At 41.8% G+C, this 23,213-nt stretch overlaps 2 protein-coding genes across 2 annotated transcripts; both read left to right on the forward strand.

The window, feature by feature from the left end:
- The first annotated feature begins 52 nt into the window (after positions 1 to 52).
- On the forward strand, positions 53 to 4,854 carry LOC138611756 (pyroglutamyl-peptidase 1-like). Its single transcript, XM_069684985.1, has 6 exons — positions 53 to 1,241; positions 1,860 to 2,002; positions 2,470 to 2,522; positions 2,720 to 2,836; positions 3,237 to 3,469; positions 3,803 to 4,854. Exons 2-6 carry the CDS (start codon positions 1,972 to 1,974, stop codon positions 4,014 to 4,016), a joined length of 648 nt encoding a protein of 215 aa, XP_069541086.1. The 5' UTR covers positions 53 to 1,241; positions 1,860 to 1,971; the 3' UTR covers positions 4,017 to 4,854.
- A 2,985-nt stretch (positions 4,855 to 7,839) lies between these two features.
- LOC138612077 (regulator of nonsense transcripts 1) lies at positions 7,840 to 22,348 on the forward strand. Its single transcript, XM_069685384.1, has 24 exons — positions 7,840 to 8,115; positions 8,718 to 8,854; positions 9,667 to 9,756; positions 10,211 to 10,378; positions 10,493 to 10,673; positions 11,108 to 11,269; positions 11,528 to 11,612; positions 11,881 to 11,979; positions 12,574 to 12,682; positions 13,126 to 13,285; positions 13,499 to 13,617; positions 13,857 to 14,021; positions 14,227 to 14,341; positions 14,556 to 14,699; positions 14,828 to 15,041; positions 15,404 to 15,521; positions 15,641 to 15,797; positions 16,530 to 16,672; positions 16,813 to 16,987; positions 17,207 to 17,288; positions 17,411 to 17,572; positions 17,645 to 17,907; positions 18,178 to 18,300; positions 19,965 to 22,348. The coding sequence occupies exons 1-23, from the start codon at positions 7,945 to 7,947 to the stop codon at positions 18,295 to 18,297; spliced, it is 3,339 nt and encodes a 1,112-aa protein (XP_069541485.1). The 5' UTR covers positions 7,840 to 7,944; the 3' UTR covers positions 18,298 to 18,300; positions 19,965 to 22,348.
- The last annotated feature ends 865 nt before the right edge of the window (positions 22,349 to 23,213 follow it).

Raw genomic sequence — 23,213 nt, forward strand, 5'->3', positions numbered from 1 at the left:
TAGTCTTGTATTATTTTATGAAATAAGACTCTTTTGGACCCTAATTCTCAGACTGAAATAGGATAGATAGAATAGTACAGAATGTAACTGAAAAGGGAAGTCAGATCCTAATATGGTTTTAAAGTTTCAAACTATGTTAAAATTAAATCCACTCACAACTCTAACCACCCCAGCACCTCTCCGTCCTGCTCTTTGAGCTTCAATGGCCACATTCAGCGCTGACACAAGACTTGAGACGAGGTGTTTCAAACGCCTCAAAGAGTTCTGAAAATGTTTCTAGGGAAATTGAGCGTAAACTAGAAAGGGGAAGGAAACAGTGACAGACGAATGAGGAAACCATGTGTTTTTTCTGTGATTGAAAGAAGCGTGTGGAAAGGTTAACATAATGAAACGTCTGCTGAAACACAAACACACTGTGTTTTTCATGGGCCACTTCGGTCCGAGAACATTCATGGGAAAGTGTGGACGGTTTAGATGTCTGGTGGAATAGTGTGGAATAAATCGAGAGGAAAACATCTTATATTTCAGACGTAAAATATTATAGAATAAAAAAGAGCGTAAGACTTGAATTTGAAATAAAAAACATGAAAGAATAAAAAAGAGGGAACAGAATCGTGGGAAATATCACAGATAATAGACAGAGAACAGTCTGTTCTTGTGTAATACAACAGACTGTAGACCATCATAGAATATAATGGATGGTTAAAGAAGCATCTACAGTAAGCATCCAATATACATACACAGAGTCTGTCCCTCTGCTGTAAGCTACAGTAGCATATTGTTATTCCGCCCATACACAGCGAGGACGTCAGCAGACCGTCTGCATCAGCACCACTAGGCAGAGAGGGCATCATTAGTTTCCATGGCAACACTGACATAGCAAGTGACGCAGGCGAGACAGAGAGAGAGGGAGAGAAAAAAGGTGAATGGGTTGAGGGAGGAGAAGGAGCTGTTAGAGACTGCAGTGCAGGTTGTGTAGGTGGTCTGAGGAGGTGTTACATTGTGTGTGTGTGTGGAGGCAGGAATCAATGTGTATCCTGTAACTGTGGAGGCTCTACCTTTTATTCCATAATAATAATAATAAAAACTCCACCCTATTGAGAGCATATTATCTTCAGTGTGCCAGTTTGGAGCCACACAGGGTGCAGTGTCCAAGATGTGTGAGTCATTTCTCAACCCGAGGGTGTGGACGGCAGGGAGAGCACCGAGAAGGAGAAGAGAGAAAAAAAGAATCTGTTCCCGTAAGGCGATATTAGATTAGCCGTGCCTTCATGTAAACAAACACTGTCTCTAAACTCAGGTAATGGAGCGTGTCAGAGGTTGTGTAAGATTTCAGCCTCTCCTCCCTCAGCCAGAGAAGTGTCCTTTGACTTTAAGTCTCCTGGGAGCAGCTAACTGGGCACGCATGTTTTCAGCTACGCCCTGTGTCACACTCACACTGCTACAGTGCACACATTCACACCTGGGAGCTGCCCGGTTAGACCGCTGGAGCAGCTGGTTAGGGGGGCCAAATGTTCATTCATTAGCAGTCTCAAAAGTTCATACTGATGGAGGGGAGGTTAAAAAGATTTGCCCTCTAACCTTTAATCTCTGAATGCAGAGCAGATGCTTGGTTTCAATTTCACACATGGCTTCAATTATATTCTGTTGTGTTGGATTTAAAGATCAATTTCACTCTCTTCTGTCCCCTTCCCCACACTGTGACATATCCAACAACCCATCTGTTGTTGTTTTTTCCCCCCCTTTTCTTTACATTCACTCCCTTCGTGTAGGATGTATCCTGTGGAGGGATGCATGCCCAAACAGCAGATGGCAGTGTGACCCGTCCAGACCTGTTTTGTCATTTCCTGTCATTTCAGCTCTGAGCCAGAAGAAGACAGCACTAGCGCAGACAATCCTGGGACTGTTTTTTGGGATATTTGATCCCCTTTTATACATCTATGATAAATCCTGCCATAAAAACCGAGGAAGATGGCCAATAAGAAGAAGGTGATAGTAACAGGTGAGATGTTTTAATATGCTGGAGGAGTGGAGAGAGTCAAATGTGCCTTAATTATTTCTTTATTGTTACTACAATGTTGTTATAGCTCAGAGTTTCCTGTTTGCATCTGAGCTGCACAGTTCATTAGATTATTTAATGCTTCTGTTTATAGTTTAAATATGTCATGTCATTAGAGTGTAGTTGCTGGGGTTTTGTCTGCAGGTTTAGATACAAAAAAGCAGCAGGAGACTAAATAAGCGCTCAGGTAAGAGGGAGAAATCATGTGCTGCTGCTGCCACCGTCAATGTTTAACTTGATGCAACCTTTAGACTCTGAATAAAGAGTCCCTTTTTTACATTCAATCTTATCACTGCTCTCCACAACAGATAAGCATCCTCGCTGACTCCTTTATGTACTTTACTGTTCTCTGTATCTTTGCTGCCGTGAAGAATCCTGTGTGATAATGTTTGACCCTATCCTCTCTGCAGGGTTTGAGCCTTTTGGTGAGCATGCAGTGAACTCCAGCTGGGTGGCAGTGCAGGTAATCAGTTATCAGGTTGCTCATTGTCTAACTAAAGGGCCAAATTAACTAAATTTACCTTTTTATTTAAAAAATGCATAAAATAATTCTAATTTCCAGGTGTTTTATGCACTTATGTGCTCTGTTTTGTTTATTGAGGACTTATAAAGCTCAGTAAAGCAGCTGTTAAGGTCTCTGTATGTTTTCTGTGCTCACAGGAGCTGGAGCGATTAAGTCTGGGTGATGCAGTGGACCTGCACGTGTGTGAGGTGCCTGTTGAATACCAGGCTGTTCAGAGCCTGCTGCCGTCTCTGTGGAAAGAGCACCAGCCTCAGGTATTCAAGAAAATCTACTACATTAGGCATGTAATGTGAACACAGTTTACTAAGAGTGTAGGAAAATATCTATACACTTGTGATTTGCAAAATGTAATCTGACCAGAAGAATCAACTTTTATGGATATAATTTTTTTTTAAAAAGTAAACTTTGCATGCAAATTATTAACAAAAAAAAATCTAGATTCCTTACTCATTAGTTTTCCTGAAATTAGATTTTAATAAAACAGTATATTCAGTCGTAACGCCTGTACCATGGTATGTATTTTATCAAACCAATACACAGCACAAATATTGACATAATACTACACATGAAATTTGTCTGAAATGTATCAATGAATCTCACAAAAATGCATCCACTAACCTCTGCCTCTGTCATCGCTCTGGGTCCTGCGAGCAGTTGGTGGTTCATGTGGGTGTTTCCGGCTTAGCCACCACCGTCACTCTGGAGCAGTGCGGACACAACACGGGCTACAAACGTCGGGACAACTGCAGCTTCTGCCCGGCCTCACAGTGCTGCATGGAGAGCGGCCCCGACTGCATCCACTCGGTCCTGGACATGGAAACAGTCTGCAAGAGGCTCAATGACTCTGGCTGCGGGGTCTCTTTCTCTGTATCTAAGGACGCTGGAAGGTAAGAGATGTTCTCTAAACTTTTCTGATGATTCACACAGACTTCACACATGTCTTAGAAAATGATTGAACTCGGTCCCAGGCCCCAAAATCTGAAGGACATAAGTGCAATCCAGCCTTTGTTAATTTTATTATTTGCACTTGTGCTTTTTCCTTCTGTTTCTTGATCTGTGAAACATCTTCCAGTCAGGAACGTTAAAAACCGAGAGAATACTTCTCTTGAAAATCAAATTAAAAATGTGCACAACTTAGGAACACTGTTTTCTGTCTTGTGTGTTCAATCAGAGATGTAATAATACAAACCTTACGTAACTCTAACGTCTATCTTTGGCAGGTATCTGTGCGACTACACCTACTACACCTCTCTGCACCTGGGCCAGGGCCGCTCCGCCTTCATCCACGTGCCTCCTCTGGGAAAACCGTACAGCAGCCAGGAGCTGGGCCGAGCTCTCCAGGCCGTCGTACAGGAGATGCTGAAACAGCTGGGAGAGGATCACAAACACAGCGAGCACTGCAATCACACACACCAGCCCCAGCATGACCACTGAAGACTGACTCACAGCCTGAGTACACCTGAGGAAAATCTGTGACAATTTTAAGCCATGTGTTGTAGCTCAGTAATATTGAGGGTTTCACAGGTGTTGTTTTGAAAACAGACCCCTCACTACAGCATCTGTTTATCTGGATCTTTGCATGAGTGGGTTTCAATGTGTGTGCAGGACTACATGTCATGTCTTTCTCCAACTCTGCCTCTGATCATCGAACAGACTGTGAAAATTGATGTCAATGTAACAACAATTATGGACTTTATATGACTATATTAACATAGAATCAATAGTACTATCAAGTACTAACTACAAGTTCTATATAATGACTCACTGTGGGACCTTTTCTGTTTACACTAACTTGCATTACACTAACCTCTCACTGTCTTAAAGTATTTCTGTTGTCTTCAATCTCCTGAGTCCTCTTGGTATGATAGGATCGCTGTCTTTGAATTATCATTCGCTTGTCTTACTCGTATTTGCACTGAGAAACGTGATTATAAAATAATGATATCCTGAAGAAATTTAAAGATTCACACTTACAATGATTTTGTTGATCTCAGGGAATAAATTGTTCATGCAATCAATATTAAAACGTGATTTAATGTGTTGTCTGTGTGAATAGCAGCTTTAAAAGCTGTGTATCATTAAAAAAATCTAAAAACTCAACGCATGATATTTATTCATTATTTTCTTATGTAATATCTTTGAACACTGCTGCAGCATAATGCTTTTTTAATGTTCCTTTTATTGCTGTCACTTACCTGACTCCAGCATGAACATCTCAACAGCTAACTCAGCTAACAAGCTAATCTTGTATGGTACAAAGATTTCTCCATAGCTGTAGCACTATAGTTTATTTTTTTGTGTTCGACTGTATGTTACAAATGCCATCAGGATGAACTATTCACCTACAAATCCATAGAGTGGCAAAAGCTTGTTTTCTTGTTAAACGTATGCACGCAGTGTGACGACTCTATGGCAACATGTTACATCATTACCCGATATTTTCTCCTTTTGTTTATTTTTGTCCTGTTACTGTACAAAGCGAATTAAGCAGCTTCAAAGGTTAGTAGAGAAGAACAATCAAGAGCTAAATTAGTAATGAGGACCACTCTTCTGAAACTCTTGTACTTGATGTCTCCCCAAGTTTTTTCAGTTGACAATTGTATTTCTAAATTCATCTGGGACAAAATAAAAACAATACTGCACAAACGAATCTAACAACGGCCTAAACCAACACATGGACTGTTTCCACTGAATTATTATTATTGTGCTGCCAATCTCAGAACCATAAAACATAGGTAACAATTGATAAGCTACTTCCTGGCTTGTAGTAGAGTTTATGTCTTCGTAGCTGATATCACTTATAGCTCCATTTGACTCCCCCTTTTTCCACACCCTTTATCTCCATATAAAAAGAATATTATATTAAAAACATCCGGAAAAATCTGGAACTCATGAAGAAGTGTTTTGGCTTTATGCTCCAGTAAGAGCAAACCATACGTCTGTCCTTGTCTGATGGTGTGTTTAAAATATGGTTTAATCTTGGTGTCCAAATATTATAGGATCTCTTCTATGATACCTTTGCCTACATCCAACAGATATCAGACAGGTGTAAGAAATCACCTTGTGAGATAAGTCTCTAATATTACCCAGCCATAAACCCTCCAAGTTCCCTCACAGGCCCGAGACTTCACTTTCGCAAACCCATCCTTAAGTTGAAATGCATTTTGTCTTATCTTTACAGTGTGATACACTCTGTACTTCTGGCTCCTCAAGGCTCTGTAAAACACGAGAGATCTAAGGGAGGAAATTAAAGGAAAACTTCTGTCTGTGCCAAACATGGGCTCATACAATGCAAAATTATTCATCCCCCTCTTCTTTCAAAGGGCGGACTTTTTTCGATTTACGGCGATATAGAACCAATCTGTAACAGATGTCTTCTATCATAAGCTATACATGCACACATGTTTTTGTACAGTCCATCTTTACAAACGCTCACATCTGAGCTTTTTGAGACATTGTCAGGAACATTTGGGAAACTGATTAAACCACATGCAATGATTAAACTAATAAGCCCGCACAAACAAATACTAACACACAGATGCATACAGACATTCAATCCCCACAGGGGTCAGTAAGGGAGTAAAAATTGGTCTTTTTTAAGGGGGTGGTGTAACCTTTTATTTCCTTTGTGTAAAACTATAAAACAGGTGTTTCTGTTTCTGTTAAAACTTGTTGGTTATGGATGCTTATATAGATTCAAGAAATTGCCCTCCAGGCAGCAATAAACTGACAGAATGTTATCTGACTTTATGTGTCACATTGAAAACCGCACCCACGAAATGTCAACTGTTAAGAAAATAATCTCGCAAGTCAGCTTTTATTCTGCCAAGAAATTTAACGATGTATGATAGACTTGAACACGGTGTACTTAGAGTTTGAAATGCTGGCTTTGCTTTCTTTTTAGGTACATCGAGGTCAGCAGTGTGTGCTTTCTTTGAGCATGGCACCCTAAAACTAATGCCAAGGTGTGATAGACTGATCACAGATGATACATTGGCATTGTTGGGATTTACAGGAATAGAGTTTCACACATTCAAAGGAAGTCTTTGATTTTCAGGCACTGATCATTTTTTCTATTAGACCTTCTTATTCCAAAGAACTCTTTCATAGTTGATCTACTTTCACATTCCTTTGGTGCAGGGTGATTCACGGTAACTGTGTGTAACACATCATGGTTCAACAGACCTGCTGAACTTGTTCTGACCTGACAGATCTGTGCGGGACAGAGTGAACAGATCACAATGTTATTAGAGCATTAAAAAGGTGTTACTGCTGCATGAATGCTCAATGTGAAGGCCTGCATTTAGACAAATAGATGTACTTTATTGATCCCAAACTGGGGAAATGTGGCGTTAGAGCAGCAGGTTATCCAAGCAGAAATAAAGCACTGGAAAAATAAATAAATACACAGTAAATATAACAGAGAAATTAAACTCAACTATAATACAATAATATAGTAAAAAAGAAAATAAGGAATTGATCTAATGTCTCAAAGTAGGAAAGGTTTTAATTGGTCGAAAACTCTCACTTTGATGAATATTTACTCCTATGCAGCATTGACAAGTAAAATAAATTAAAACTTCTAATATAAAATATTTTGAAATTAAACTTTAATTTAATTTATAATAACAATTAATATTTCAGCCCAATCATCAGCAGGGGTAAAACATGCAGCAGATATGTATTGTTTATTAATAGGGCCCAATGCTTCAGAGAGCCAAAGCCTACAAGGAAGTATTTCAATAATGCTACATGAAGGGCGACCACTAAAGCCCCTTAAAGATGCATACCTTATCTACACTGATTCTTTTCAGCCATAGTTCTCTTTTCTGTTAATTACTCAGCATTTGTATTCTATAGTCTAAATACATGTAATCAAAATATGAAAACCTTTTTTTTAAAAAAGAAAGAAAAGCTTAATTTCTTTCAACATTTTTTGAATTGAGTTTAATGTTTTTAGCTAGGGAGATTTAAGGACTGAATCTGAGTATTCCATTAGACCTTGTTGCATAATAACCTCTGAGTGTTAATAATGGACTGTCATGACCACATAGGAAGTTTTCTTACTTAAAATTCTGTTTACATATGTCTCATTGTCTCCTTTCCTCCCATTGCTTCTGCAGGTACCTTCCTGTAGGAGACAAGTGGTCGTGAGGGAGGAGAGGAGTCAAGCTGAGGGGTGGCTGAAACCAAACGGAATGCAGCCATAGCCGAGGCTCTTTCTATCTCATTCTCACAACCAGTGTTTGTCATTTTCTCACCAGCACTTCGCCCCCGTAATTCATTTTTTTCTTCTGGAAAAGCAACAGTTTGTGGAGTATTGCTCGGAGCGGTTGAGAACCGTTGCTAAGAAGGTAAAAACATGAGTGTCGAGGCGTACGGGCCGAGCTCGCAGACTCTAACGTTCCTCGACACCGAGGAGACCGAGCTGCTGGGAGCGGACACCCAGGGCTCCGAGTACGACTTCACCGATTTCACTCTGCCGAGCCAGACCCAGACTCAAGGCCAGACCCAGAGCCAGCTGGACAACCAGGTGCGTGGGGTTATTTGAGGCACCTCGGTGTCAAAATATGTCTTCTGCTGTGTTGACATAATGTGAATCAGCTGGCTAACGTTAGCTGACAACACCACTGGCTACCTCCAGTTAGCCTGATGACGCCTTCCATCCGTTACCATGCTTTTATCCCGCTAATTGGCTAGCATGCTAGCTAACTAGCTTTCACCGTTAGCCAGCTGACAGGACAGTTAGCTTGCTGACACAGCTAGCATGTCAATACATAACTTTATTGCCATATTAAACAAGAATGCCAGGGATTTGTCAGTGTGGCAGATGGACCGCAAAGGCCCCCATTTATTCTTAGTGTCGTTTATATTTGCTGTAAACAATCACAGAGGTCAGTAGATACACTTAACAAGATACAGTCAGTGTGATATTACTGTCAACAAACCGTTTATTGATGTGACAGTCAGCAAGCAAGACTCTAGCTAAATAAATGAACAGACAGAGGCTTTATCTGGTTGCTTATTCAGTTTTTGCGTCCTCGATTTACAATATGTGATCCTTCAGTATATCTATAATTTTGTTGACAGTATGTTTCAATTAATAGTCACCATTCTACACACCTGTCTCCTCAGGTTAATGGCCCTGACGGCTTGTTACAGAATGGAGATGACCCTGTAGTAAAAGCCAGTCAGCTGCTGGCAGAGTTGAACTTTGAGGAGGATGAGGAGGACACCTACTACACCAAGGATCTTCCCTCACATGCTTGCAGGTAAATGACACAGCTGTCATCATCAGCGCGGAAAATAATCAACAGACTTTATTTCAATGTGGGGTCTGTTTGCATGTTTAGATGGTTGTTGTTGTTTTTTGCATTAATATCTGAAAGTATGTAATAAGTAATTAATGGTTTACATGTGTGTTATATATTAAATACATCTGCATACAGTCAGGATACTTCTTTAAGGCATAAAAAGGATTTGAGAAGCTGTCAAATTAAATAAAGTGAGTGAGTGAGTTTGAAAAGATCAGATTATAATTTTCTTTACACATCCCGTAACATTTGTTTGAATTTCGGACAATGTACGTGTAACAGTCGTGTCCAATAAACACACTGGGAAGAATAATCTTGACATGACTGTCTGAACTATAAATAGCAACACTTTCAACATTCTTGGTACTTTTGTTCTTTAATTTCTTGTCAATTATCTTCTGACATAGAATATATGTAGATACCAGATAAATCTGCAATGAGCTAATATCTACTGTGTTGGTTTGGCTCATTATCACTTTGGCTTCTAATAACAAGCAAAGTAAAAGACACAGACTGTCGCATCAACTGCTGTAAGTTGTTTAGTCGAGAAAATGCCTGTGCTTTCGCTGTAGACATCTATATTACTGTTAAAAGATCCTTTGCATGCATCACTTTGATATTGGGTGTATTATCCTGAGGTCACGAATACATTTGAACAATTCACTTGCATATATTTCTTGTTTTGTTCTCTGACACATTATAATTAAAAATGGTCCACGCTCCTAACAGTTATATTAAGTGTTTTTAATGTTCACTCTCTTATATTTTAGTTACTGCGGGATTCATGATCCAGCCTGTGTGGTCTACTGCAACACCAGCAAGAAGTGGTTCTGTAACGGCCGTGGAAACACATCCGGCAGGTAAGATGCATTGACTTATCAGCTTCCTTATTGACCCTCCCTGTTAATGTACTGAGCTGATTGAACAGGGAGAGAATCATTGAACCACTTCAATGATTCTCTCTCTTCATAGCAGGTCTACAGTAAACAGCAACTGTAATAATAGCTCATTGGTATGTTCAGAAACCTCAGTCATGTTCACTGACTTCCAAGATCCACTTAAGCCAATATTAAGTTACTAAAGCAAGTTACCTAAAGCAAAGCGGTTCTTTGATAAAGCCTTATGTTTCTTAGGTTTCTCCTAAGTGCGTTTTGGATATTTTCACTTTTTTATCGGTTCTTAATAAGATGAAAATTGTCCAGATATGTGGATGCGATGTGTAAGGATATTTGAATACCCTCACCTGACACAGGACTGTAGTGTTTTGCATTTCCCCCCTCCTGGTGCATTAAATGTCATTCTCGTCACTTTCAGCCACATTGTTAACCACCTGGTGAGAGCAAAGTCCAAGGAGGTGACCCTACATAAAGACGGCCCTCTGGGGGAAACAGTACTGGAGTGCTACAACTGCGGCTGTCGCAACGTCTTCCTCCTGGGCTTCATCCCCGCTAAAGCTGACTCAGTAGTGGTGTTACTGTGCAGGTAAGGGCGTTTTTCTTTTTATGTGGCTGGCCATGCTGTCTGACCTGACTACTGATGGGGGCAACAACAGAGAATACAGAATCTGACATTTATTGTGTTTTGGTTGTAACACAGGCAGCCATGTGCGAGCCAGAGCAGCCTGAAGGACATCAACTGGGACAGCTCGCAGTGGCAGCCGCTCATCCAGGACCGCTGCTTCCTGTCCTGGCTCGTCAAAATCCCGTCAGAGCAGGAGCAGCTCAGGGCTCGTCAGATCACCGCCCAGCAGATCAACAAGTTGGAGGAGCTCTGGAAGGTACTGTCATTTCAGCTGTCCATGCACACACCCTCTATTGTACTATGCAAATATTCAAACCCGAATAACTTTTGGAGCTGGGTAGGGCTTATCTATGAAATTACCCACTGACATTCTTCCAGTGGGTTGATTGCCTTACCATGTGTGTGCTAAGCTTTTATTCTTCTGTTCAGTATCAGTTGATTCATGCCTGGGTTTCCTGTGCTCACATACAAAGCTAAATGAAATTCAGCCACAATTTTGTGATATTATTTACACGTGTAACATGTTTTGAAAAAGGTTTATTGTCTTCATCTTTCAAGGTTACAATTTAGGACATTTGAGCATTTAAACAGGAAACAATAAACTTCTTTTTTTGCTTTTCTCTCTATATTTGAATCGTACCCTCATCCTGTGTGATCATGTGTTTGTGTGTGTGTTTTTCTTCCTGGTAGGAAAATCCCACTGCGACCTTGGAAGACCTGGAGAAGCCCGGTGTGGACGAGGAGCCCCAGCATGTGCTGCTTCGCTACGAGGATGCCTACCAGTACCAGAACATCTTTGGTCCTCTTGTGAAGCTGGAGGCTGACTACGACAAGAAACTCAAAGAGTCCCAGGTAAAGAAAAACATGCACAAAAAAAGATTATTTGCCCTATGTTGTTTCAAACCAGGCTGTCATGGTAGTAAATGAGGAATTAGGTTTAATGTTATAATCAATTAGTCAACAAACTAACATATTTAAATTCAGTCTGTCGTTAAATGCTGTTAAACTCCAGTAGAAATAAAGAGGTGAATTACTTTGTTTCAATGAACGTCCAGCTTAATTCATGGTGGTTTTCTTACTGTTTTAATCTTTTATCATCTTCTCTAACAGACTCAAGACAACATCACGGTCAGATGGGACTTGGGCCTGAATAAGAAGAGGATCGCTTATTTCACTCTTCCAAAGACAGACTCGGGTATTTATCTTTAGTTTTTCATCATCGTTCTTTGTCTATGATTGACATTTTTAATGTTATTCTGAACGCACTTTTAATAAGTTTATGTTACAAACAAAAGTTGACATTCAAGTATCATTTTGTGTGATGTTATTGTTGTTTTAATTGGAAAGCTTTATTTATTGCTACTTTGTTTGATCTGTGCTTCTTGTGGTGCCTTTACTCCATACAGTGATATTTACTTCATAGACTTATCTTTTCTTTTTTCATCTCACCTACTTTCCTCCAGACATGCGCCTGATGCAGGGAGATGAAATTTGCCTGCGGTACAAAGGAGACCTGGCCCCTCCTTGGAAAGGCATCGGACATGTGATCAAAGTCCCTGACAGTATCCTTTCTGTGACTGCTACAGTAGACAGTGTATACCCCAGGAGACTCAATTCAACCCCTGTTGTCTGTGAAACGTTGAGCTTCAATTAAATGTGCTCACTTTAAAATGTGTCTTTAGCAGCATCTAGTGGCAGCTATAAGAACAACAACAACATCTGCAGACTTGTATCTTTATTTACAGTCCCCAGTGGTTTAGATTTTGTTTATCCAGTTTACCACCTGTTGGTAAGCTGATGCTGCTGTCCAGCAATGAGGCCTGAGGCTGTGTATTATAACTGTTGGTGCATTTCCCTCTGATACTAAACATTTTACTCTGAGAATATTAGTATTAGAATAATAATAACTCCACCACAGAGTCCAAACTCAGTCAGTTGAAGTGGTGTTATACTTTTTTAGCCAGCATGCCTCATTTTCAAAGATTCATCTATGTCATACATTTCAGTATAACCCGACAAATGTCGAGCAGACACATTGTTTATTCAACCAAATCATGATTAAATGATAGCACACTGGCATGGCAATTACCTCAAATATTATGCAAACTGCAGTAAACATTAAAAAGTCCTACCTCTTCCTTGACACACTGCACCAGATTACGGTGATGAGATCGCCATAGAGCTGAGGAGCAGTGCCGGGGCTCCAGTGGAGATCCCACACAACTTCCAGGTCGACTTTGTGTGGAAGTCCACGTCCTTTGACAGGTATTCACAAAAACAGTCATACACTGCTCTGGTCTCTTGTATTTATAACTTTTTCTATCAGTTACAACGAACAAAAGTCAGTTGAAAGGTACAGATTTTCATGTCTGAGGGTTTAGGTACATATGCACCTATTTCACCTTAAACTGAAAAGCAACAGATCAATTTCCTGTTTAAGTTTATATTATGGTCTGTGCATATCAGAGAAAGATTTTTGTATTTCACTAGATACTGACTGAAGCTTTTCACTGCGCAATCGACCTTTTGCTCCGTTTAAAACGTGATATACACCATAATTAGTGTAAAAATGCTTGCATGAATACATGAATGTTGTCAGTGAAGCTCCTAATCAGAGGAATTATTTTGGTAAAGGTTTTCACTGAATGCTTGCCCTTTCTAGATCAAGTTTAAAGCCTTGTGTAAATATTCCTGCCGTTATTATTCAGGATGCAGAGCGCTCTGAAGACCTTTGCTGTGGATGAGACTTCAGTGTCTGGTTACATCTACCACAAACTGCTGGGACACGAGGTCGAGGATGTGATCATCAAATGTCAGCTGCCCAAACGCTTCACTGCTCAGGGCCTGCCTGACCTTAACCACTCCCAGGTGAGTTAGAGAGAAGGAAAATACGCTGTAACGCAATGACACAATTATACCTATGACTTAATCTACTCCAGAGATCATACACAGTTTTAAGACTTTATTCATATCACAAAAGCTTTTGGGTCCAACAGGAGAATGTTTTTTTTATTATGTTTGGATTGTATAAAACATTTAGTGTCCTGAGATCTCACCTGAATGTGGTTTGTTGTGATGCAGGTGTATGCTGTGAAGACGGTGCTGCAGCGTCCCCTCAGTCTGATCCAGGGTCCTCCCGGCACAGGAAAGACGGTTACCTCTGCCACCATCGTCTACCACCTGGCTAGACAGGGCAACGGGTGAGATGCATGCAAATGTGTTTACTCTTTTTAGTACCTCATCTGTATTTTGCATGTATGGACTGATAAGAATCACCACGTGTTTTGAATCCAGCTCTTGGCTTTTTAGGATGTTCTTTCAAGGTTTTTTCAAGTCTGTTAAATGTAAAAAGGTGTTGATCAGTCAATAATGTTGTTAAAGAATGGTTTGTCTATATTTTGTGGTCCATAAAACAGTATTGTAACATTTCTCCCCACAGGCCAGTGCTGGTGTGTGCTCCCAGCAACATTGCCGTCGACCAGCTGACGGAGAAGATCCACCAGACTGGGCTGAAGGTGGTGCGGCTGTGTGCAAAGAGCAGGGAGGCCATCGACTCGCCTGTGTCCTTCCTGGCTCTTCACAACCAGACCCGTAACATGGACAGGTAACACGTGACAGGCCATGAATAATAATCATTTTAAACAGCTACTTACTTTGTGTGTCTTGTTGTGAGTGTTAGCATTAGGAGACGTGCTAATGCTTGCATATACGTCAAACATCCAGGAGGTTTCAGTTAGTCCCTATAATAACTGATTACTTAAAAGGATAATGTTGCACTCGCACCGTATTAAAATCTTTTGTACCTGCAGTATGCCCGAACTTCAAAAGCTCCAGCAGCTGAAGGACGAGACCGGAGAGCTGTCCTCCTCGGACGAGAAGCGCTACAGGGCGCTGAGACGCACTGCTGAGAGGGAGCTGCTAATGGTATGAAGGACTCGTCTTACTGAACTCCAAGTGCTGCTAAGTATATTCAAGTGCATAATGGTTTGTATGCTAAGCCATCGAGGCCTACTGAGCAGAGAATGTGTCACATACTCCTTAAAAAAAACTCCAAAAGTACAAATAGAAGCAAAGATTGAAAATGAGAAGATTTCACTGTTAACGAACGTTTATACTTTATTCTTTCGCTTTTTCCCAGAATGCCGATGTGATCTGCTGCACCTGTGTCGGTGCGGGCGATCCTCGTCTGGCCAAGATGCAGTTCCGCTCAATCCTGATTGATGAGAGCACACAGGCCACTGAGCCAGAGTGCATGGTGCCTGTTGTCCTGGGGGCCAAACAGGTGGGAGCTTCATGAGCAGAAGTACCTCTGAATCATTCTGTGGCATCAGCTCTCTGCTCAAACTGCTGTCGTTCCCCAGCTATGGGGTCCTCAATTATTTATATTGACTGTGTGATGATTTCTTGCAGTTGATTCTGGTGGGCGATCACTGCCAGCTGGGCCCTGTGGTGATGTGTAAGAAGGCAGCTAAAGCCGGTCTGTCCCAGTCTCTGTTCGAGCGTCTGGTAGTTTTGGGGATCAGACCGATCCGTCTGCAGGTCCAGTACCGCATGCACCCGGCCCTCAGCGCCTTCCCCTCCAACATCTTCTATGAGGGCTCTCTGCAGAATGGAGTCACTGCCGGTGCGATGAGAACAATATTTTTATTAAAACTATTTTCATGATGATTAATCCTTTTCAGATATGTAAAACTTAGAAACTGACATCTCAATATGATGCTACTAACTTACATTTCCTTGACAGTATAGATATCTGAAGGCATGGAAAGTATTTGGACAGAAAATGTGACACAACTTTACCTGAGATGTCTGTGCAGGCCACTTGCAGCTCAGTTTTTAATTTTCTGTTTTTAGTTTCTGTCCATCAAAGTTGTATTTTTCAAAGCAGCATTAGAAGTAGCAGATTTGTTTTATCTGTGTTTCAACGTTGCTGAACATCCGCTGATCTAGTCCTGAGTCTCACCTGTTTGTTTGCCTCTTCTGCAGGCGACCGTGTGAAGAAAGGCTTTGACTTCCAGTGGCCTCAGCCTGACAAGCCGATGTTCTTCTATGTCACCCAAGGCCAAGAGGAAATTGCCAGCTCTGGAACATCCTACCTCAACAGGTTTCAACTTTTTGATCATAATGTTCGCCTGAATATTGAATATTAATGTTCTGTCCTGCATTTTGTGTTCAGCATGTTACTTCCTATTTAACATGTAATCACCCTGCGTGTCTGTGCAGGACTGAGGCAGCCAATGTGGAGAAAATAACCACGAGGTTGCTGAAGGCCGGAGCGAAACCAGATCAGATCGGCATCATTACGCCCTACGAGGGACAGAGGTCCTACCTGGTCCAGTACATGCAGTTCAGTGGCTCCCTCCATACCAAACTCTACCAGGTATAGTTAAATGTTTGTTGAATATTGTTTAGTGCTCTTCATATAAAATATGGTCACATAAATTTAAACTAAAATACAGTTAGGTAGAGGTGCCTACAGGACTGGGATCGCTATCAGCCTAAATAAAGCGATCAAAATCTGTTCCTTTGGTTCAGATCTCTGCTGTGCTCTGTCCTCAGCCTGCTGCTCTCGTTAATGACAGTCAGGCTCTAGAGTGCGAACATTTGGCTCCATATGCCAGTGAAAATTGGAGTGTTTTGAATGTGAAAGTATTTGAGCACGCAGCAGGCTCGTACTCTCCAGCACTGTCTGTCATAAGCAAAGAAAATGAAGGTAACGTTCACCACTTACACTGATAACATTTGTGCATGGTATTTTCATCTGATGTCTCTAATTGGTGGTAATTCTGTGAGTAACTTAATGAAAGGCTTAAATGAAACTTCAGTATCTGGATCAAATGGCTTGTAAAACAGGCATCCCAAATTTAGAAGGCTACAGCTGTTATTTCAGTGTGTTACATACATGTTTAACTAGCATTGCATTTTTGTGCTTCTATATTGCTACTGTAAAACCTGTTGGGCATCTGTAAACTGAGGTTAAAGCCAAAAGGAGGTTAAAATGGCTCCAAAGCTTACAGTCTGTAGCTATTTACATGTATTAATACCACAGCATTCACAATGAAAACATATATCCCAAATGATCTTTCTTTTTTTCTCTACCTTTTTTCTGTAGGAGGTGGAAATAGCCAGTGTGGACGCCTTTCAAGGCAGAGAGAAGGACTTCATCATCCTGTCCTGTGTGAGGGCCAATGAGCACCAGGGCATCGGCTTCCTCAATGATCCCCGACGTCTTAACGTGGCGCTCACCAGGGCCAGGTAAACCTGCACGTTACGAGAGCCACATCATTTTGCATAAGCTCCTGAGGCTCCTGAGGCTCCTGAGGCCCTCTGTGTCATTTTTGTAACCAAGAAATGTGCTCGTTTTTTTTTAACATTTCTCTGCTTTTGTCTCGTAGGTATGGTGTGATCATTGTGGGAAACCCAAAGGCCCTGTCCAAGCAGCCTCTGTGGAACCACCTGTTGAACTACTACAAGGAGCAGAAGGTCCTGGTTGAAGGGCCCCTTAACAACCTGAGGGAGAGCCTCATGCAATTTAGCAAGCCCCGCAAGCTGGTCAACACCATCAACCCTGTGAGTTCAGTGTGTGTGTGTGTGTGTTACATACACAGCGATTAAAATTAGGTTTCTTAACTGGGTCATGAATATGTTATTTTACGGTGTTTCATGTCAAGAATTTAGGGTGTAGGATTTAGGACAAGTGGTCAAAGGAAAGTGGGGTAAAGATTCAGTGTACATGAAAGTAGTAATGAGGGATGTCCTTTAAACACTTTATAATCATTTCTTTTTCAGGGCGGTCGATTCATGAGCACAGCCATGTATGATGCCAGGGAGGCCCTGATTCCTGGGTCTGTTTATGACCGCAGCAGCAACGGTGAGAAGCTTAAAACATCACACTCATTTCTATTTTAAATGGTCTTTCAAAAAGACCAAATTCCAACAGCCTACATGTAATTTAAAGTAATTCAAATTAACCTGTAACTCTTTCCACTGCAGGACGTACATCAAACATGTATTTCCAGACCCATGACCAGATTGGAATGATTGGCACAGGCCCCAGTCCCATGACATCCATGAACATCCCCATCCCCTTCAACCTCGTGATGCCCCCCATACCTCCGCCGGGGTACATGGGACAGGTCAATGGACCCACAGGAGGTAATTAGTATATCATACTGTTGAGGAATGATAAAGTTAAAGCTGCTGTTCAACACACATTTTTCCCTCCAGGTCGCGGTGGAGGAATGAAAGGCAAGTCAGGCGGTGGAGGAGGAGGTGGGGCTCGAGGTGGCCGCCAGCGAAACCGGGGCAACATGGGGAACCACGGAGGAGGAGACCGAGGGCAGCATGGAGGCCACATGAGCGGCAGCCAGGCCAGCCAGGACCTGGGCTCCCAGCCGTTCTCTCAGGGGCCTCTGACGCAGGGCTACATCAACATGAGCCAGCCGTCACAGATGAGCCAGCCTGGACTCTCCCAGCCTGAACTCTCACAGGTCGGTTCACCCACCTGTCATCACTGTGAATATTACTTTATTATTATTTAGTATGAGAAGGTTTTATGATGTGCTAAGCTGGTGCAGTAAAGCAAGTTATTCATAGCTATTAATGCCCAGTGCCAGGGCTGAAGGCACATATATTCCAAGTGTTTGTCCAGCTTTCTTCTTCATCTTGTCTAAAACCACTTGTTCCCTTTCTGCTTGGAAAAAAAACTAAGAAATAATGGTTGACTGACCTCTTTGGCTTTTTTGTTTTTCCCATTTTAGGACAGTTACCTTGGAGACGAGTTCAAGTCCCAGATTGATGTGGCTCTGTCCCAGGACTCCACCTACCAGGGGGAGCGGGCCTACCAACACGGTGGTCTGACTGGACTGTCCCAGTACTAGACTGTAAGTAATTCCACTGTGAACTAAAACTCAACTGACTCCCTGAAAATTAAAGGGATAGTTTTCACCTAGGGCAGTGGTTCTCAAGTGGAGCCACCACCACCGCCTTGATGACAAATCACGACCAAAATATTTTAACCACTCAAATTTATTTAACGAAAAATGGTGCAGTTTGGACCTGAAACGGGACGAAACATCATAGCATGTCAACATCACAAAACAACAGTATGATAGTCAACCAAAATGACCAGCAGGTAGCAGAGTGGGGAAAACATTCACTCTACAGTTTATTCCATTAACAGCCTTTAAACAGAAATAAACTGAAAAAGTGCTAAATAAATGCAACTACTGTAGGCCTCAAGTTTGTTTATTTGTCAGATGTAACTGTCGCAAATCAATGGACATATGGACTGTTAATAAAATACAACTGCACCTCATAGAAAACCCATGTCCTTCAAATTAAAAGCGCAGCAGACTTTTTGCCACAACTTTCCCAAACTCACATCTGCAACCCACCAAAAACAGCTCTGTGACACACTTTTGGGTCCCAACCCACCACTTGAGAACCATGGATCTAGGGTAATAAGTACATTCACTTTCGTGCCCACAGTTAACTAGATGAGAACATTATACCGCTGTGTGATCAGGCTGCTGTAACGGTGCTGTTGCTCTATAATAAAGTAATCTGTCTGCCTCTTCGTTTAGCTTGGCTTAAAGCCTGGAAATAGGGGGAAACAGCTAGCCTGGCTTTATCTAAACATAACAAAATCTAAAGATCAGTCATTTCCACATTATATCCCATTAATTTAATCTGTACAAAAGCTCAAGTGAAAAACACAGTTTGCTGTTTAATGAGGGGCTACGTTCCAGACGTTCCAGACTATTTCTTGGCTGGAGTGTCCTTTTGTTGGCAGCTTCATAGTGACAGGAAATCACTGCTTCTGACCAAGAAATAGTCCTGATTAAACAAATGTGATGTAATGTGTTCGTTAGTCAGCTTTTAAAGTCGAGCTGAAACGGCATTTCGAGAGTATCTAGCTTCTGTATCGTGACGTATTTCCGAGTGAAACAGGACGTGCAGGCGGGACATATCATTAGAGGGATTTGATTTGATCGTTGAGAAGTGGGCGTAGACAGACATTCTCCACCGCGCAGTAGCTAGCTAATTGACCGAGCGTTCTTGGTGCTCTGCGGCTAAATGTTGCAGATTGATTGGTTGAAATTGTTTGGTGTTAACTTACGTAAGCACGCGTGAAATTTAGTTTTACCAAAAGAAAAATGACACCTTTTGATAAAAGAATACGAAGAAATGGATTTTCTGTATTTTTTTTGGCCTAAATTGTCAAATAGATGCACAATATTACCGGGGATGTGATCTAAAAGGATTAAAATGACATTTTTCATTTCACCTCGACTTTAAAGTGCTGGTGTGCAGATTTTGTTACCTAGCTATCAGTGTGCTAAGCTAACAAGCTTTCGGCTCCAGCTTCATATTTACTATCGTGGCATGAGAGTGGTGACGATCTTTTAAGAGAATAAGTGCCATTTCCCAAATCATGGAACCAATTCTTAAAATGAAAAACTCATCTTTAACATGTTGACAAGATCTGGTTAAAATTACCTTTACATAAGTATTAATGTGCATGTATCTTGTATTTGTCCTTCAGGTTGCTGGTAAGGAGCTAGGCCTGTGTGAAGCTTAGTTCATTGGTATTTTAATCTGGGTAATAACAAAAAAGAACAAACATGGATACCCGTTTTCCACTGCTACAACCGAAGCACCACTGTGTGAAAGTAACAGGAGAGAGACCGTGAGAAACCAACCAATCACAAGAGTGAGAGCAAAAAAATGGGAGTAGAGCTGGACAGGAAGCGAGCAAGAGTCGAGAGAGCGGGAGGCTGGTGGAGGAGAGAAGGCACTGCTGCTCGCACGCGGAGACATGGCGAAGGAGAAAAGCTGTCGTTGTCGGAGCAGCGCAGTCTGAGAGGCGAGACCTCGGACAGGTCGAGGAGGAAGGGTGGAAGGTCCGAACGATTCTGGAGAGGGGACGACTTTGTCACCTTGTCCCTCGTGTGCCCCTGAACCCTCGGGGACCTCCAGGTGGTGTGGTTGGGAATCTTGCTCCAACAGCTGAGAAAGATGGAGAAGAGGTGTCTCACACAAATGTCCTCCAAGCTAACTCAACAGGACGTCTTCTGTGACTTGGAGAGAGAGAGAGAGGGAAAACAAAAGGGGACACAACTCTTGAAGCAGTTGTTATGGCAACTTTTTTAAACTCAAAGCTTGAATCAAGGCTCTGCATTTGATCACATCTGAGCATCCAGGAGAGAAGAGTGTGAAAAAACACTGTGGCTTTTCAAGTGAACTCAAAAGTGCTTGTGATGTTGTGACTCAAAGAGTTCATATGAAATTTGAGGAGTTACGTAGCCACGGATCATTCGCTTTTTTTTCTCAGCTTTGAGTTGGAAAGTTTTCAAAATAAAAGCTGTTTTCATTGATGTTTTCAGTGATGTAAGCTAGTGTAGTTGGCCGTCTTTCTCAAGGTGGTCTGCAAAGAACAAGTGGTGGACTTAGCTCTTAAAAAAATAGAAACATGAAAGAAAAAACATCTTTGTCTCCAGATCTGAGGATGTAGACTCCAAAGATCTGAATATAGGGAGACAATTCTGTTTTTCTTCTTCTTTAGTGTCTTTTCTAGTAGTGAAAGTGAACACCATAACCAGCTTGCAACTGAATGATGCCGTCTTTGTTTTCTGCTGATCCTGAAGCCACTTAAGCTAGCAGACGGATCGTCATGAGCATAAACCGCTAAATGCATCAAATAAGCCAAATGAAGAGGGCAGTAACTCCCAAAGAACCTTCCCCAAAGTCATGCGTCAAAAACATGCAAACAATGAGATTATATATGTTTAATTTAAGACCCCTTTAATGGGAGACGTTATGAGCTTCAGTTTTCATGGCTGTGGAGTATCTGATACAGATACTCTCTACATGGGAGGATGAAAACTTCTTAAGCCCTGTGTGAATTAAAAATGTGTTAAAAAGAAACGTGTCACCATGTCAGAGTTGGTGAGAGATCATTTTCATGTGGGGGAGCCCAGTCATTAAAATGAAGATGTTATATGTTGAAAGTGCACTAAGAAATGTGGCGTAAAGACGACTTTAAATTATTACGTCTTGATGACCCCAATGGAACATTTATGTAGGCTGGACTTGAGTCCAGTGAATGCAACTTGTTCTTCCCCTTGTTTGTCGTCGTTTGTTGTCCTGAAGTCTTGAACTTGTAGAAACTTGTGTCACAGTTAGTTGTGAATTATGTCAAAGACAAACATTAACACTAGTAAACTTTGTGTGTTAGTTTCAGGGCTCTGCATGTGTTAGTTCTCATTCTACATACTTGTGAAGTGTTTACCAGTATCTAAATAGATGACAGACTGTTAAAGCACAGGTCATTGAACAGTAGTTGTTTTCATGAGCGTAGCAGCCTCACCTCTAACCTAACACTAATATTAATATGTAGTAACTTGTAGTAATACTTGATACTGAAGCTGTCAGTGGCACAGAGCACTCAAGCCCTAATTAGCAACCTTATGGAGTTCATATTCTCACCAATAATGAATCACTACCCAACTTTGTTGCTACAGGTAGTGCATATTATGTACATCAAATGAATACTTATACCTCCTTACTGTGTGAGTTATCTGTAGATGATCAGTTCTGATGTCTTAGTCACATCCTATATGATCCCCATTAATACTACATGCACCCATCCGTTGACGCATTAAGAGTCTAAAGAAAATGAAGTCATAGATAGCCCCTTTGTATTCATGCACATGTTGGTTCTGCATGTCTAGTTTTGAGTTGTTCGTGTTCCTCTTCTTAACTTGATGTGATAATCTTTGTTTGGTTTATTGCTGTTTGAAAATGAAGAAGTTTTGTGTTGCACACATGGTTGCACCATTTTGTTTTTCTGCCCACTGATTGCTATTTATGAAATTATGCTCACAAAGATTCTCCTGTTATTCTTGGAAAATTAAAGTTGCTCCTTCAGTTTGACTTCACTGCTGTGTTTCTCTTGTCACTCACTGTGCAGGTGGATTCATTGAGTATGTAAAGCTCACAGGAGGTCAGGACAGGGCTGCTTGTTTAAAGATGAAACATTTGATTGCAGCTGTAGTCCTAATGGTTCTGTAGCATGACTCTTAGTAAGTCTTTTTAGGTCATGACTTCTCCCTCGGGGTTGATATTTCAGTAAGCCTTAAAACTGGCAGCGCACAGCAGACCTATAAGATCCAGTTTGCAGTATACACACATGCAGGCTCATTGGCTGCAGGCGGGCTGACACACTTTCTCTGCCTCACTGCCTCGTGCAGCTGTAGCGGGTGTTTGGAGCCTGTGGAGCCAGCAGGTGGTACTCTACCGTCGGCTGTGTCCGGCTGTTGAACGCGAGCAGCCGGCTGTATGAGGAGCAGAGATCTCTGACCACCAGGACGAGGTTATAACAAAGAGACAAAGGAAACACAGAGCTTCGTCTTCACTGCTCAGAAACGATGGACACACAGCGGACTGCGGTCACCGAGGTCAGCAGCGCTGCCTCCGCCGGACTGTGACTCTCCGGGCGCCGCAGAGGTGATCGGCGGACTCCGGTGGACCTGACCGGACAGGACCGGACCGGACGGTACGGAAGCTGTGCATGCCGCCTGCAGCAGTCTGTGTGTGGCGCCTTGCAGTGAAACCTCCCCTGGAGAATTAAGAAGCAGGAGTAAAGCATCTGGTGGCTCAGACTGGAGACAGAGGAGAGCAACAGCAGCTCCAGCGCGGAATAATTATTTACACAGACTCTCAAAGGGTTAAAACCGACATGGGGTAAGTGTGGCTGGGCTTATAGATTTTTAATTAAGCTCAAAGTCAAATA

The sequence above is a fragment of the Semicossyphus pulcher genome, unplaced genomic scaffold (genome assembly GCF_022749685.1).
Source record: "Semicossyphus pulcher isolate SPU_LCO1_2020_fin unplaced genomic scaffold, fSemPul1.0.p SCAF_7, whole genome shotgun sequence".
In the NCBI taxonomy this organism is placed as follows: Eukaryota; Metazoa; Chordata; class Actinopteri; order Labriformes; family Labridae; genus Semicossyphus; species Semicossyphus pulcher.

What these genes read in the sequence shown, in the direction of transcription:
- LOC138612077 (XM_069685384.1), top strand. Translation starts at nt 7,945, where the DNA reads ATGAGTGTCGAGGCGTACGGGCCGAGCTCGCAGACTCTAACGTTCCTC. An exon ending in TGTGATCAAAGTCCCTGACA is followed by an intron (nt 11,980 to 12,573) that starts GTATCCTTTCTG and finishes ACACTGCACCAG; the next exon opens with ATTACGGTGATGAGATCGCC. An exon ending in TTGTCCTGGGGGCCAAACAG is followed by an intron (nt 14,700 to 14,827) that starts GTGGGAGCTTCA and finishes GATTTCTTGCAG; the next exon opens with TTGATTCTGGTGGGCGATCA.
- LOC138611756 (XM_069684985.1), top strand. Translation starts at nt 1,972, where the DNA reads ATGGCCAATAAGAAGAAGGTGATAGTAACAG. An exon ending in GAAGAAGGTGATAGTAACAG is followed by an intron (nt 2,003 to 2,469) that starts GTGAGATGTTTT and finishes TCCTCTCTGCAG; the next exon opens with GGTTTGAGCCTTTTGGTGAG. An exon ending in GTATCTAAGGACGCTGGAAG is followed by an intron (nt 3,470 to 3,802) that starts GTAAGAGATGTT and finishes TATCTTTGGCAG; the next exon opens with GTATCTGTGCGACTACACCT.